Genomic DNA, 14,396 nt, shown 5'->3' with positions numbered 1-14,396 from the left:
CCCATATTCAGTTGAATGCACTACAAACACAACATATTTGATATTCAAACTCAGATTTTTTTTTTTTTTTTTTTTTCAAATAATAATTAACTTAGAATTTCATGGCTGCAACACGTGCCAAAGTAGTTGGGAAAGGGCATGTTCACCACTGTGTTACATGGCCTTTCCTTTTAACAACACTCAGTAAAGGTTTGGGAACTGAGGAGACACATTTTTGAAGCTTCTCAGGTGGAATTCTTTCCCATTCTTGCTTGATGTACAGCTTAAGTTGTTCAACAGTCCGGGGGTCTCCCTTGTGCTATTTTAGGCTTCATAATGCGCCACACATTTTCAATGGGAGACAGGTCTGGACTACAGGCAGGCCAGTCTAGTACCCGCACTCTTTTACTATGAAGCCACGTTGATGTAACACGTGGCTTGGCATTGTCTTGCTGAAATAAGCAGGGGCGTCCATGGTAACGTTGCTTGGATGGCAACATATGTTGCTCCAAAACCTGTATGTACCTTTCAGCATTGGGCACTAATACACCCCCATACCATCACACATGCTGCCTTTTACACTTTGCGCCTATAACAATCCGGATGGTTCTTTTCCTCTTTGGTCCGGAGGACACGACGTCCACAGTTTCCAAAAAACAATTTGAAATGTGGACTCGTCAGACCACAGAACACTTTTCCACTTTGTATCAGTCCATCTTAGATGAGCTCAAGCCCAGCGAAGCCGACGGCGTTTCTGGGTGTTGTTGATAAACGGTTCTCGCCTTGCATAGGAGAGTTTTAACTTGCATTTACAGATGTAGCGGCCAACTGTAGTCACTGACAGTGGCTTTCTGAAGTGTTCCTGAGCCCATGTGGTGATATCCTTTACACACTGATGTCACTTGTTGATACAGTACAGCCTGAGGGCTCGAAGGTCACAGGCTTAGCTGCTTACGTGCAGTGATTTCTCCACATTCTCTGAACCCTTTGATGATATTACGGAGCGTAGATGGTGAAATCCCTAAATTCCTTGCAATAGCTGGTTGAGAAAGGTTTTTCTTAAACTGTTCAACAATTTTCTCAGGCATTTGTTGACAAAGTGGTGACCCTCGCCCCATCCTTGTTTGTGAATGACTGAGCATTTCATGGAATCTACTTTTATACCCAATCATGGCACCCACCTGTTCCCAATTTGCCTGTTCACCTGTGGGATGTTCCAAATAAGTGTTTGATGAGCATTCCTCAACTTTATCAGTATTTATTGCCACCTTTCCCAACTTCTTTGTCACGTGTTGCTGGCATCAAATTCTAAAGTTAATGATTATTTGCAAAAAAAAACCATTTTTATCAGTTTGAACATCAAATATGTTGTCTTTGTAGCATATTCAACTGAATATGGGTTGAAAAGGATTTGCAAATCATTGATTTCTGTTTATATTTACATCTAACACAATTTCCCAACTCATATGGCAACGGGGTTTGTATATGGTGTATGTTGACATGACCTAAACATATCCACATGTCAATAAAAGAGCATATCGCCCAGCCCTCCTGGACACGGAGTCTAGTCTTAACACATAAAAATATAGATTCATATTGTGGGTTACAGTCATGACGGCGAGGTGGTGCCGAGTGAAAACCTGCTCTAGAAGCTCAGAGAACAAAGGTTCTGGAGTACAAAAGTAATCAGAGTGGACTTCAGTCCCAGCTCACGTCCCCTCTAAGGAGCGCTCTGATTGGACCACCTGAGCACAGCCAACCAGGAGCCTTGGCAGGAACACTCCCCCCTCACCTCGCCGTCCAGAGGTCAAAGGCCACGCAAACATCCAGTTGGACTGCGAGCGGTTCTGAAAACCTTTAGTGGTCTTGGGCAACAAGATGGCGACTCACCCCTCAGCAGCGGCAGAGCGCAGTCCTGCAGCTCCATGACCACGCCGTCCAGCACGGGCAGCATGGGCGGGATGTCCAGCAGGACCAGGATGATGGGCTGAGGCGGAGATGGCGGTGAGTCGCACCTCCCGTTACCATGGCAACACCCCCCCTCTCCTTACCTGCTCCTTTCCAAACACATCTCCCTTGGCGATGCTGTAGAGCAGCGAGTAGGCGATCTGGCCCGCGGCGCCGGTCACCACCACTCGGATTGGATCAACCTGCAGGAGGACGAGGTGAAAGGTCATCGGTGATGTCACTTTAAATCCACAAGTGTCACACAAACACCTCCATTCATCAAGATTCACTTCCCTTTGTCCCCCCGTAAAATGCAACTGCCAGTGCTTCAGTGGGGGCGTGAGAGACAATGACGTAATATAATAATAATGGCATCTTTAGTGTTAGTAAACAACTATCTTAACACCAATAGAAACATAACATTCACTTCAGGGGGGGCGTGAGAGACAATGACATAATATAATAATTTTAGCATCTTTAGTGTTAGTGAACAACTATCTTAACACCAATAGAAACATAACATTCACTTCAGGGGGGGGCGTGAGAGACAATGACATAATATAATAATTTTAGCATCTTTAGTGTTAGTGAACAACTATCTTAACACCAATAGAAACATAACATTCACTTCAGGGGGGGCGTGAGAGACAATGACATAATATAATAATTTTAGCATCTTTAGTGTTAGTGAACAACTATCTTAACACCAATAGAAAAATAACATTCACTTTAGGGGGGGGAGCGTGAGAGACAATGACATAATATAATAATAATGGCATCTTTAGTGTTAGTAAACAACTATTTTAACACCAATAGAAACATAACATTCACTTCAGGGGGGGCGTGAGAGACAATGACATAATATAATAATAATGGCATCTTTAGTGTTAGTAAACAACTATCTTAACATCAATAGAAACATAACATTCACTTCAGGGGGGGCGTGAGAGACAATGACATAATATAATAATTTTAGCATCTTTAGTGTTAGTGAACAACTATCTTAACACCAATATAAAAATAACATTCACTTTAGGGGGGGGGGTCGTGAGAGACAATGACATAATATAATAATAATGGCATCTTTAGTGTTAGTAAACAACTATCTTAACACCAATAGAAAAATAACATTCACTTTAGGGGAGGCGTGAGAGACAATGACATAATATAATAAAAATAATAATAATAATGGCACAATAGCATCTTTACTGTTAGTAAACAACTATCTTAACACCAATAGAAACATAACATTCACTTTAGGGGAGGCGTGAGAGACAATGACATTTCACTTCAGGGGGGTGTGAGAGACAATGACATAATATAATAAAAATAATATAATAACAATGGCATAATAGCATCTTTAGTGTTAGTAAACAACTATCCTAACACCAATAGAAACATAACATTCACTTCAGGGGGGGCGTGAGAGACAATGACATAATATAAAAATAATGTTGTAATAGCATCGTTAGTGTTAGTAAACATCTATCTTGACACTGATAGAAAATTAACATTCACTTCAGGGGGGCGTGAGAGACAATGACATAATATAATAATAATAATAATAATAATGGCATAATAACATATTTAGTGTTCGTAAACAACTATCTTGCCACTGATAGAAAATTAACATTGACTTCAGGGGGGAGTGAGAGACAATGACATAAAATAATACAAATAATAATATAATAATAATGGCATAATTGCATCTTTAGTGTTAGTAAACAACTATCTTGACACCAATAGAAAAATAACATTCACTTCAGGGGGGGCGTGAGAGACAATGACATAATATAATAATAATGGCATCTTTATTGTTAGTAAACAACTATCTTAACACCAATAGAAAAATAACATTCACTTCAGGGGAGGCGTGAGAGACAATGACATTTCACTTCAGGGGGGCGTGAGAGACAATGACATAAAATAATAAAAATAATAATATAATAATAATGGCATAATTGCATCTTTAGTGTTAGTGAACAACTATCTTGACACCGATAGAAAAATAACATTCACTTCAGGGGAGGCGTGAGAGACAATGACATAATATAATAATAATAGCATTTTTAGTGTTAGTAAACAACTATCTTAACACCAATAGAAACATAACATTCACTTCAGGGGGGGGGGGGCGTGAGAGACAATGACATTTCACTTTAGGGGGGCGTGAGAGACAATGACATAATATAATAATAATATCATCTTTAGTGTTAGTAAACAACTATCTTAACACCAAAAGAAAAATAACGTTCACTTCAGGGGGGGCGTGAGAGACAATGACATAATATAATAATAATGGCATCTTTAGTGTTAGTAAACAACTATCTTAACACCAATAGAAAAATAACATTCACTTTAGGGGAGGCGTGAGAGACAATGACATTTCATTTCAGGGGGGCGTGAGAGACAATGACATAATATAATAAAAATAATAATATAATAACAATGGCATAATAGCATCTTTAGTGTTAGTAAACAACTATCCTAACACCAATAGAAACATAACATTCACTTCAGGGGGGGCGTGAGAGACAATGATATTTCACTTCAGGGGGGCGTGAGAGACAATGACATAATATAAAAATAATAATATAATAATAATGTTATAATAGCATCGTTAGTGTTAGTAAACAACTATCTTGCCACTGATAGAAAAATAACAATCACTTCAGGGGGGGCGTGAGAGACAATGACATAATATAATAATAATGGCATCTTTATTGTTAGTAAACAACTATCTTAACACCAATAGAAAAATAACATTCACTTCAGGGGAGGCGTGAGAGACAATGACATTTCACTTCAGGGGGGCGTGAGAGACAATGACATAATATAATAAAAATAATAATATAATATTAATGGCATAATTGCATCTTTAGTGTTGGTAAACAACTATCTTGACACCGATAGAAAAATAACATTCACTTCAGGGGGGGCGTGAGAGACAATGACATAATATAATAATAATGGCATCTTTAGTGTTAGCAAACAACTATCTTAACACTAATAAGTCCATTACATTCACTTCAGGGGAGGCGTGAGAGACAATGACATAATATAATAATAATGGCATCTTTAGTGTTAGTAAACAACTATCTTAACACCAATAAGTCCATTACATTCACTTCAGGGGGGGCGTGAGAGACAATGACATAATATACAAATAATATAATAACGGCATAATAGCATCTTTAGTGTTAGTAAACATATATCTTGGCAGCGATAGAAAAATAACATTCACTTCAAGGGGGGCGTGAGAGAAAATAATAGACAACCACTGCATTCTATGCAAAAGAAGGAGACTACTGTTAATTCCAGACTATAAGTTGCTACTTTTCCCTACACTTTGAACCCTGCGGCCTATAAGACGGAGCGGCTAATTTATGTTCTTTTTTCCACTAATGCCCATCATGTTTTGTGATCAATAGTATACATTAAACCCAAGCAGAGGACCAAAAAAAGTGTGCTATTGTTTGTGCTACGGCGCCATCTTTTAAACGACTTTGCTCACTGCAGGTGTTGCGGGTTGAAAAGGTACTTCCTGTTTTGATGCCATGAACCGGAAATAATTAACTTGGCCATTGCAGAACATTCCACTTCTTTGCCTTCAAAAACTCTTTGGTTGCTTTGGCAGTGTGCTTGGGGTCATTGTCCATCTGCACTGGGAAGCACCGTCCAATGACTTTTGAAGCATTTGGCTGAATATGAGCAGATGATATTTGAAGCATTTGACTGAATATGAGCAGATGATATTTGAAGCATTTGGCTGAGTATGAGCAGATGATATTTGAAGCATTTGGCTGAATATGAGCAGATGATATTGCCCCAAACACTTCACAATTCATTCTGCTGTCACGTCATCAATAAATGGAAGAGATCCATGCATGCCACTAGCACAGACCTGGGTATTCTGCGGCCCGCGGGCCGAATATAAAATTACAAAATAAATTTTAAAAAGTATCTATTTCGAGTGTGCAATACAACTGCGCTGCTTTTATTTTGAAAAGTGTTATTTATGGGCGTATGTCCGTGTGTAACCTGTGAGTGAAGGTGCACAGCGACAAGTGATGCCCGGTTATCCCCGAGACACTAAAAAAAGAAAAGTTGATGACGAATGGCATGTTTTCAACAAGACATGGACTGCACATGTTGCTGTGTTTAAAGAATATAGTGTAACCACCTGCTGAAGTTGATGTCGTCTTGAGTTGCGTAAATGAGGAGTGAGGATAGACGTGAGTGTGGAAAGAATGAGATAAGTTGAGCTGTGTTAGTATAGGTTGCTCAATAAAAGTTTAAAAAGAGCGTCAGACTTGGTGTGCACTTCTTCTGGACGCTACATTTGGTATCATGAGTAAAACTTTGCGCATACTGCACTGCTTAATTGTGTGCTCATACTGCTGCTGCTTGTGTGCTCAGCCTGCTACGTCATCGGGAGGTACGTGCCACCATGTTTCCTGGCGACTTTGTCAAGATGGAACGGGAGGGGAAGGACATTGAGTGGGGACTTAAGGTGCCGGCAGCACTGCAGATGTCTGTGTGAATCCTGGACGTGAGAAGCTCGTCGCAAAGAGAGAGAGAGAGAGAGAGAGAGAGAGAGAGAGAGGGAGGAAGGAGAGAGGCAGCATCTACAGGTGCAGCGCACGCTGCTTGGCATGGGGGAATTCCGCCCTCAATGAAGATTCCCAGGTTTGATGGCAAGGCGAACTGGGAGGCATTTCATCCCACTTCTGACACCAATTGTAGCGTCCAGAAGAAGTGCACACCAAGTCTGACGCTCTTTTATTGAGCAACCTATGCTAACACAGCTCAACTTATCTCATCCCTTCCACACGCACGTCTATCCTCACTCCTCATTTCCACAACAGCAACACTTCCTCCTTCTTCACCAATCAACTTACAGGCGTGCTACGTTCACAACAAAGAGGATGCAGGATAAAGTGACAGAAATTGAAATTTTTGCATTGTATTATACATCAGGAAGTGTTGTGTAAGAAAGTGTTAAAAAATAAAACCATCATAAGCCATCTGCTTTTGTATAAAGATAAGTTAGGTTAAATGAAAATATTATTATTATTATTATTATTTATCTTACGGTATATCAAAAATAATTTGAGCAAAATTTTATTGAAATATTGTCGGTGTGGCCCTCCAGCAGTGCTCGGGTTGCTCATGCGGCCCCCGGTAAAAATTAATTGCCCACCCCTGCACTAGCACCACCATGCTTCACTGATGAGCTGCTATGCTTTGGATCTTGAGCAGTTCCTTTGCCTTCACCATACTCTTCTCTTTCTATCATTCTGCTCTAAGTTGATTTTTGTCTCACCTGTCCATAAGATGTTTTTCCAGGACTGCACAGGCCCTTTTACATGTTTCTTGGCAAACTAATCTTGCATGCATGTATGTATGTATACATGCATGCATACATACATGTATGTATGTATACATGCATGCATACATACATGTATGTATGTATACATGCATGCATACATACATGTATGTATGTATACATGCATGCATACATGTATGTATGTATACATGCATGCATACATGTATGTATGTATACATGAATGCATACATGTATGTATGTATACATGCATGCATACATGTATGTATTTATGTATACATGCATGCATACATGTATGTATTTATGTATACATGCATGCATACATGTATGTATTTATGTATACATGCATGCATACATGTATGTATTTATGTATACATGCATGCATGTATACATACATACATACATACGTACATATATATACATATGTACATACATTCCCTTTCCAGAATGCAGGTCACACGCTGTCTTAATGGATAATCCAGGACAAATAAAACTAATGAATTTTTGAACAATAAAAACTCATAGCTCCCTTTATAATGGCTATATCAAGCTCCCTTTATAATGGCTATATCACAATGGTCCAAAATACCATTGCAACGCTTTAACTTAGATCTTTGCAATGGTAGAATTAATTATGAATATATGTTGCACTGGAATTGCTTAGTCACATTTGGAGGTGACTCCTTGCAGAGGCGCCATGTCTCCTCTACCGGAAGTCACTTTGCAGGTTTTGATTGACGCATCAGCTAAATCACGCCAGCCCTCCATTTGGCTGCGCTCCCAACAGGAAAGCGTTTAAAGAGAAATAAAAGTGTGCCACGTCCGCACTTCGACGGTCAGTGAGTGCTATAATAAGTGGTTTTGTCCAAGTGTTCGTGCTTGCTTCTGCGTAAATCCTCACAATTCCCCAATGAAGTTTTGCACGCCATGGTCACGTGACAGAAGGGCGGTGACGTAACGCGTTCTTTATGCTGGAGATTAAATATAACACAAGTTACTTTCGCTTGCCGATTTTGCGCTCAATCTCGGCGCATTCATAGCCAGCACCGATTGCGTCAGCCCAGAATAACGCAGCCAAATGTTGCTAAAAGAGTGAATGAATGAATAATGAACTTGTCATTGAGTGGATCAAACAAAGATGGAGGCCGCCGTGACGGTTTCTATAGGAGGAGAACAAGCCGAGAAGAATGGCCGGTGCCCGCAAGTGCGTGTTGTAGCATGCAGCGAGGAGCTCAAATGTTCATCTTACCATCTTAGAAGAGGACGAGAAGCAGGAGATGTTGTCACTGAGAGCTCTGAGGAGGACTACACCGAGGAGAGGTCACCTCTGTGAAGACCGACAGTTCAGGCCACGCCTCTCCGTGCTGACTTCCGGGACTTGTAGTCTCTACGCGCGGTCGCCGCCTGTCCGCCTCCACGTAGGGAACAACACTTCCCGTCGTGCACCGCGCCGCAAAGCCCGCGCACACCGCATTACACATGGAGATCAACTTGTGACTATTTTCATAGACATGTTATAAGTAGACGCAGCATTGGCTGCTGTGAAGCGAGAAATTGGGCCGCCATATTGAAGTGGTGATGAGGAGCCGGCGAGCAGCCTAAACTGACAGTTGACAGGTAGAAAACAAAGATGCTAAAGTGACAGTTGACAGGTAGAAAACAAAGATACTAAAGTGACAGTTGACAGGTAGAAAACAAAGATGCTAAACTGACAGTTGACAGGTAGAAAACAAAGATGCTAAGGTGACAGTTGACAGGTAGAAAACAAAGATGCTAAAGTGACAGTTGACAGGTAGAAAACAAAGATGCTAAAGTGACCGTTGACAGGTAGAAAACAAAGATGCTAAAGTGACAGTTGACAGGTAGAAAACAAAGATGCTAAAGTGACAGTTGACAGGTAGAAAACAAAGATGCTAAAGTGACAGTTGACAGGTAGAAAACAAAGATGCTAAAGTGACAGTTGACAGGTAGAAAACAAAGATGCTAAAGTGACAGTTGACAGGTAGAAAACAAAGATGCTAAAGTGACAGTTGACAGGTAGAAAACAAAGATGCTAAAGTGACAGTTGACAGGTAGAAAACAAAGATGCTAAAGTGACAGTTGACAGGTAGAAAACAAAGATGCTAAAGTGACAGTTGACAGGTAGAAAACAAAGATGCTAAACTGACAGTTGACAGGTAGAAAACAAAGATGCTAAAGTGACAGTTGACAGGTAGAAAACAAAGATGCTAAAGTGACAGTTGACAGGTAGAAAACAAAGATGCTAAAGTGACAGTTGACAGGTAGAAAACAAAGATGCTAAAGTGACAGTTGACAGGTAGAAAACAAAGATGCTAAAGTGACAGTTGACAGGTAGAAAACAAAGATGCTAAAGTGACAGTTGACAGGTAGAAAACAAAGATGCTAATGTGACAGTTGACAGGTAGAAAACAAAGATGCTAAAGTGACAGTTGACAGGTAGAAAACAAAGATGCTAAAGTGACAGTTGACAGGTAGAAAAAAAAGATGCTAAAGTGACAGTTGACAGGTAGAAAACAAAGATGCTAAAGTGACAGTTGACAGGTAGAAAACAAAGATGCTAAAGTGACAGTTGACAGGTAGAAAACAAAGATGCTAAAGTGACAGTTGACAGGTAGAAAACAAAGATGCTAAAGTGACAGTTGACAGGTAGAAAACAAAGATGCTAAAGTGACAGTTGACAGGTAGAAAACAAAGATGCTAAAGTGACAGTTGACAGGTAGAAAACAAAGATGCTAAAGTGACCGTTGACAGGTAGAAAACAAAGATGCTGAAGTGACAGTTGACAGGTAGAAAACAAAGATGCTAAAGTGACAGTTGACAGGTAGAAAACAAAGATGCTAAAGTGACAGTTGACAGGTAGAAAACAAAGATGCTAAAGTGACAGTTGACAGGTAGAAAACAAAGATGCTAAAGTGACAGTTGACAGGTAGAAAACAAAGATGCTAAAGTGACAGTTGACAGGTAGAAAACAAAGATGCTAAACTGACAGTTGACAGGTAGAAAACAAAGATGCTAAAGTGACAGTTGACAGGTAGAAAACAAAGATGCTAAAGTGACAGTTGACAGGTAGAAAACAAAGATGCTAAACTGACAGTTGACAGGTAGAAAACAAAGATGCTAAAGTGACAGTTGACAGGTAGAAAACAAAGATGCTAAAGTGACAGTTGACAGGTAGAACACAAAGATGCTAAACTGACAGTTGACAGGTAGAAAACAAAGATGCTAAAGTGACCGTTGACAGGTAGAAAACAAAGATGCTAAAGTGACAGTTGAGAGGTAGAAAACAAAGATGCTAAAGTGACAGTTGACAGGTAGAAAACAAAGATGCTAAAGTGACCGTTGACAGGTAGAAAACAAAGATGCTAAACTGACAGTTGACAGGTAGAAAACAAAGATGCTAAAGTGACTGTTGACAGGTAGAAAACAAAGATGCTAAACTGACAGTTGACAGGTAGAAAACAAAGATGCTAAAGTGACCGTTGACAGGTAGAAAACAAAGATGCTAAAGTGACAGTTGAGAGGTAGAAAACAAAGATGCTAAACTGACAGTTGACAGGTAGAAAACAAAGATGCTAAAGTGACAGTTGACAGGTAGAAAACAAAGATGCTAAAGTGACTGTTGACAGGTAGAAAACAAAGATGCTAAAGTGACAGTTGACATGTAGAAAACAAAGATGCTAAAGTGACCGTTGACAGGTAGAAAACAAAGATGCTAAAGTGACAGTTGACAGGTAGAAAACAGATGCTAAAGTGACCGTTGACAGGTAGAAAACAAAGATGCTAAAGTGACAGTTGACAGGTAGAAAACAAAGATGCTAATGTGACCGTTGACAGGTAGAAAACAAAGATGCTAAACTGACAGTTGACAGGTAGAAAACAAAGATGCTAAAGTGACAATTGACAGGTAGAAAACAAAGATGCTAAAGTGACCGTTGACAGGTAGAAAACAAAGATGCTAAAGTGACCGTTGACAAGTAGAAAACAAAGATGCTAAACTGACAGTTGACAGGTAGAAAACAAAGATGCTAAACTGACAGTTGACAGGTAGAAAACAAAGATGCTAAAGTGACAGTTGACAAAGATGCTAAAGTGACAGTTGACAAAGATGCTAAAGTGACAGTTGACAAAGATGCTAAAGTGACAGTTGACAGGTAGAAAACAAAGATGCTAAAGTGACAGTTGACAGGTAGAAAACAAAGATGGTGTTCAGCGTGTTCCTGCCCAAATGAGCGGACTGTTGAAAATGGGAATCGGGGGATTACTTTTCACAAGTAAGATTTAACATTAACGTACTATTGGTTGTATTTTGTGAAAAGAATATTAGCACAGAGTTGAGAAGGAGCAAAGATCTTCAATAGCACTGAAATCGTAGCCGCTAGCAAACAAGAGTATGACCATAATAGAATTGCTTGTCAATGAAATGAATTACATTTAAAAATGTCATACTTGAATAACATAAAGTTGAAATAAATGATGAAGATAAAGACTGTAAAAGCCAACAGGGGTAAAAGTTAGGACCACATTCCACTGATGATCATGCATTCTCATTTTAGGCAAAGTATAATACAATACTTTCTTAACAGTATAATTGTAACCAGGAATAAGTCTTCAAGTAACAATATTCAAATACTAACATTGTTGGGTAAGACAGAATTTGGTTTTATTCTGAATCCTGTGAAACAGATTGGTGGTTTTAGCTGATATAAAGACTTTCAGGTGTTTATATATGTTTATGTTGAAGTATTTGGCAGATGCTTTTATCCAAAGCGACATACACAAAACATACATATAAAACAATCAGTGTAAACGTGATCATTTAAGGGAAGAATGTAATAGAAAATATCAATACAAAGTGTCAAGACAGAATAAACTCTCTGCTGCTGCAGCAACAGAGATACAGTCTATAAGATATACAGTATATATATATAATGTATTCATACATTGTTTATGTAGCATGTATATATAACCTAATCATATTGTTTCTTCAACTTAAAAATAGCTGACCGTTTTTTCCCCCTTCTCTGGGATTATATTCCCAGTTTAGATCTGGGACGTCTGGTCACTTATAGCATATAAGAATATTATATTACTGTTAAGCAAACTATGAATAATAAAACATGTGTCCTTTATCATAGCTACACGTATGACAAAAAAACGTGTGACAATCAGTGGTATTCAGTGAGGTAAGATGAATTAAATGTTCATTGCTCCTGCCAAATGAACTGAGGATCACCACTCCAAGATGGCGGCCCCGCGTCTCGTCAGCGCCAGTAGGCAGTAGCGCTCCATGCTGGTCTACTTATAAGATGTCTATTTTAGTGTTTTAAAGGTTTTCATGCTAATTACGTACATAATTCAAACAACCCATTCGAATATAGACTTCGTATTATTTCTATTTATTTGGCTTATTATTTCTGTTTCCATTCTAAAAACAATATTCCACTTTCATTGGCTTTCTGACTAAAACTATCTGTCGATGTGTCATCAATGCTAAAAATCACTTACCGACGCCTTAAGAGTTGGCGCTGGGCATTAAATTGACATTAAGTGTTGTAGTGGTTAGAGTGTCCGCCCTGAGATCGGTAGGTTGTGAGTTCAAACCCCGGCCGGGTCATACCAAAGACTATAAAAATGGGACCCATTACCTCCCTGCTTGGCACTCAGCATCAAGGGTTGGAATTGGGGGTTAAATCACCAAAAAATTATTCCCGGGCGCGGCTACGCTGCTGCCCACTGCTCCCCTCACCTCCCAGGGGGTGATCAAGGGGATGGGTCAAATGCGGAGGACAAATTTCACCACACCTAGTGTGTGTGTGTGACAATCATTGGTACTTTAACTTTTAACTTAATTATGGCGGCATGACAGAAAATAATAGAGAAGCAATTGTTGTTCTTTATTGAAGTAGATACACGTCCCGTTAGCGACGCCCTGTGGCAAGTATTAGTACTGCATGAGCCAGATCCTGTACATACCGTGTAAGATCCATAGATCACATAAACAGATCACGCTACTAAATCCACCTCAGGAACCACCAAGAACCTTAAAGCGTCCTCACGTGGGAGAGAAGTCATGTTGTAGCGCAAAAGGAAGACATGTTTTGAAAGTGATGGAGAAACTTGTCGCAGTTCTGCGAGTGTCCACAGTGCAGAGCTGCTGAGCAGCATCTATCAGAGTGTGTCAAGTAAAGTAAAGTAAAGTAGCAATGATAGTCACACACACACACTAGGTGTGGTGAAATGTGTCCTCTGCATTTGACCCATCCCCTTGTTCACCCCCTAGGAGGTGAGGGGAGCAGTGAGCAGCAGCGGTGGCCACGCTCGGGAATAATTTTTGGTGATTTAACCCCCAATTCCAACCCTTGATGCTGAGTGCCAAGCAGGGAGGTAATGGGTCACATTTTTATAGTCTTTGGTATGACTCAGCCGGGATTTGAACTCACAACCTACTGATCTAAGTCTTTATTACCCTTTGAGACACTCGTGATTTAGGGCTATAAAAATAAACATTGATTGATTGATTGATTGATTTATTACGAAAGCTTTTTTTTAACACTCAATTAATGTAGCTGACTTTTTTGCATTTTGTGAACAGATTTGTTTTTTTTTTACATGAAATTATGATGCCAATTGCATTGAAAAAAATCTGTGTTTTAAAATTCAGTCTATAAAAAAATCTGTATTTACAAATTCAGTGTCGAAAAATTTGCATGCATTTTGCTCACATTTTCAGTAGACCCATAATAAATTCATAAAAGAAGCAAACTTCATGAATGTTTTTTTGTGACCAACAACAACTGTATATATATATATATATATATATATATATATATATATATATATATATATATATATATATATATATATATATATATATATATATATATATATATATATATATATATGCATATATATATATATATATATATATATATATATATATATATATATATATATATATATATATATATATATATATATATATATATATATATATATATTCGCCGTGTTTGTTGCATCTTTGTTGCTCTTGTTGATTATAAAATATGTCCATCAAGGAGGAGCAGCGTTCATATTCTCTCAATATTCAGTGTTTTATTGTTCG

The 14,396-nt window shown here is 39.0% G+C and overlaps 1 protein-coding gene across 2 annotated transcripts in view; it reads right to left on the bottom strand.

Moving 5' to 3' along the window:
* The window catches only part of LOC133639599 (malate dehydrogenase, cytoplasmic-like), a 28,676-nt gene that overhangs the window by 11,279 nt on the left and 3,001 nt on the right, over positions 1–14,396 (bottom strand). Inside the window, exons 1-3 of one of the 2 annotated variants that reach the window (XM_062033044.1) lie at positions 8,523–8,665; positions 2,031–2,129; positions 1,870–1,966 (exon numbers count right to left, since the gene is read on the bottom strand). In XM_062033044.1, the coding sequence (XP_061889028.1) occupies positions 1,870–1,966; positions 2,031–2,129; positions 8,523–8,525 (199 nt within the window). In that variant the 5' untranslated portion in view covers positions 8,526–8,665. Of the gene's footprint in view, positions 1–1,869; positions 1,967–2,030; positions 2,130–8,522; positions 8,666–14,396 lie in introns of those variants that run through there. The other variant, XM_062033043.1, reaches the window with a different exon arrangement.

The sequence above is a fragment of the Entelurus aequoreus genome, linkage group LG22, assembly GCF_033978785.1.
Source record: "Entelurus aequoreus isolate RoL-2023_Sb linkage group LG22, RoL_Eaeq_v1.1, whole genome shotgun sequence".
NCBI lineage: Eukaryota > Metazoa > Chordata > Actinopteri > Syngnathiformes > Syngnathidae > Entelurus > Entelurus aequoreus.
The sequence above is the reverse complement of the archived record's forward strand: the minus strand, read 5'-3'. Positions and strand labels throughout refer to the sequence as shown.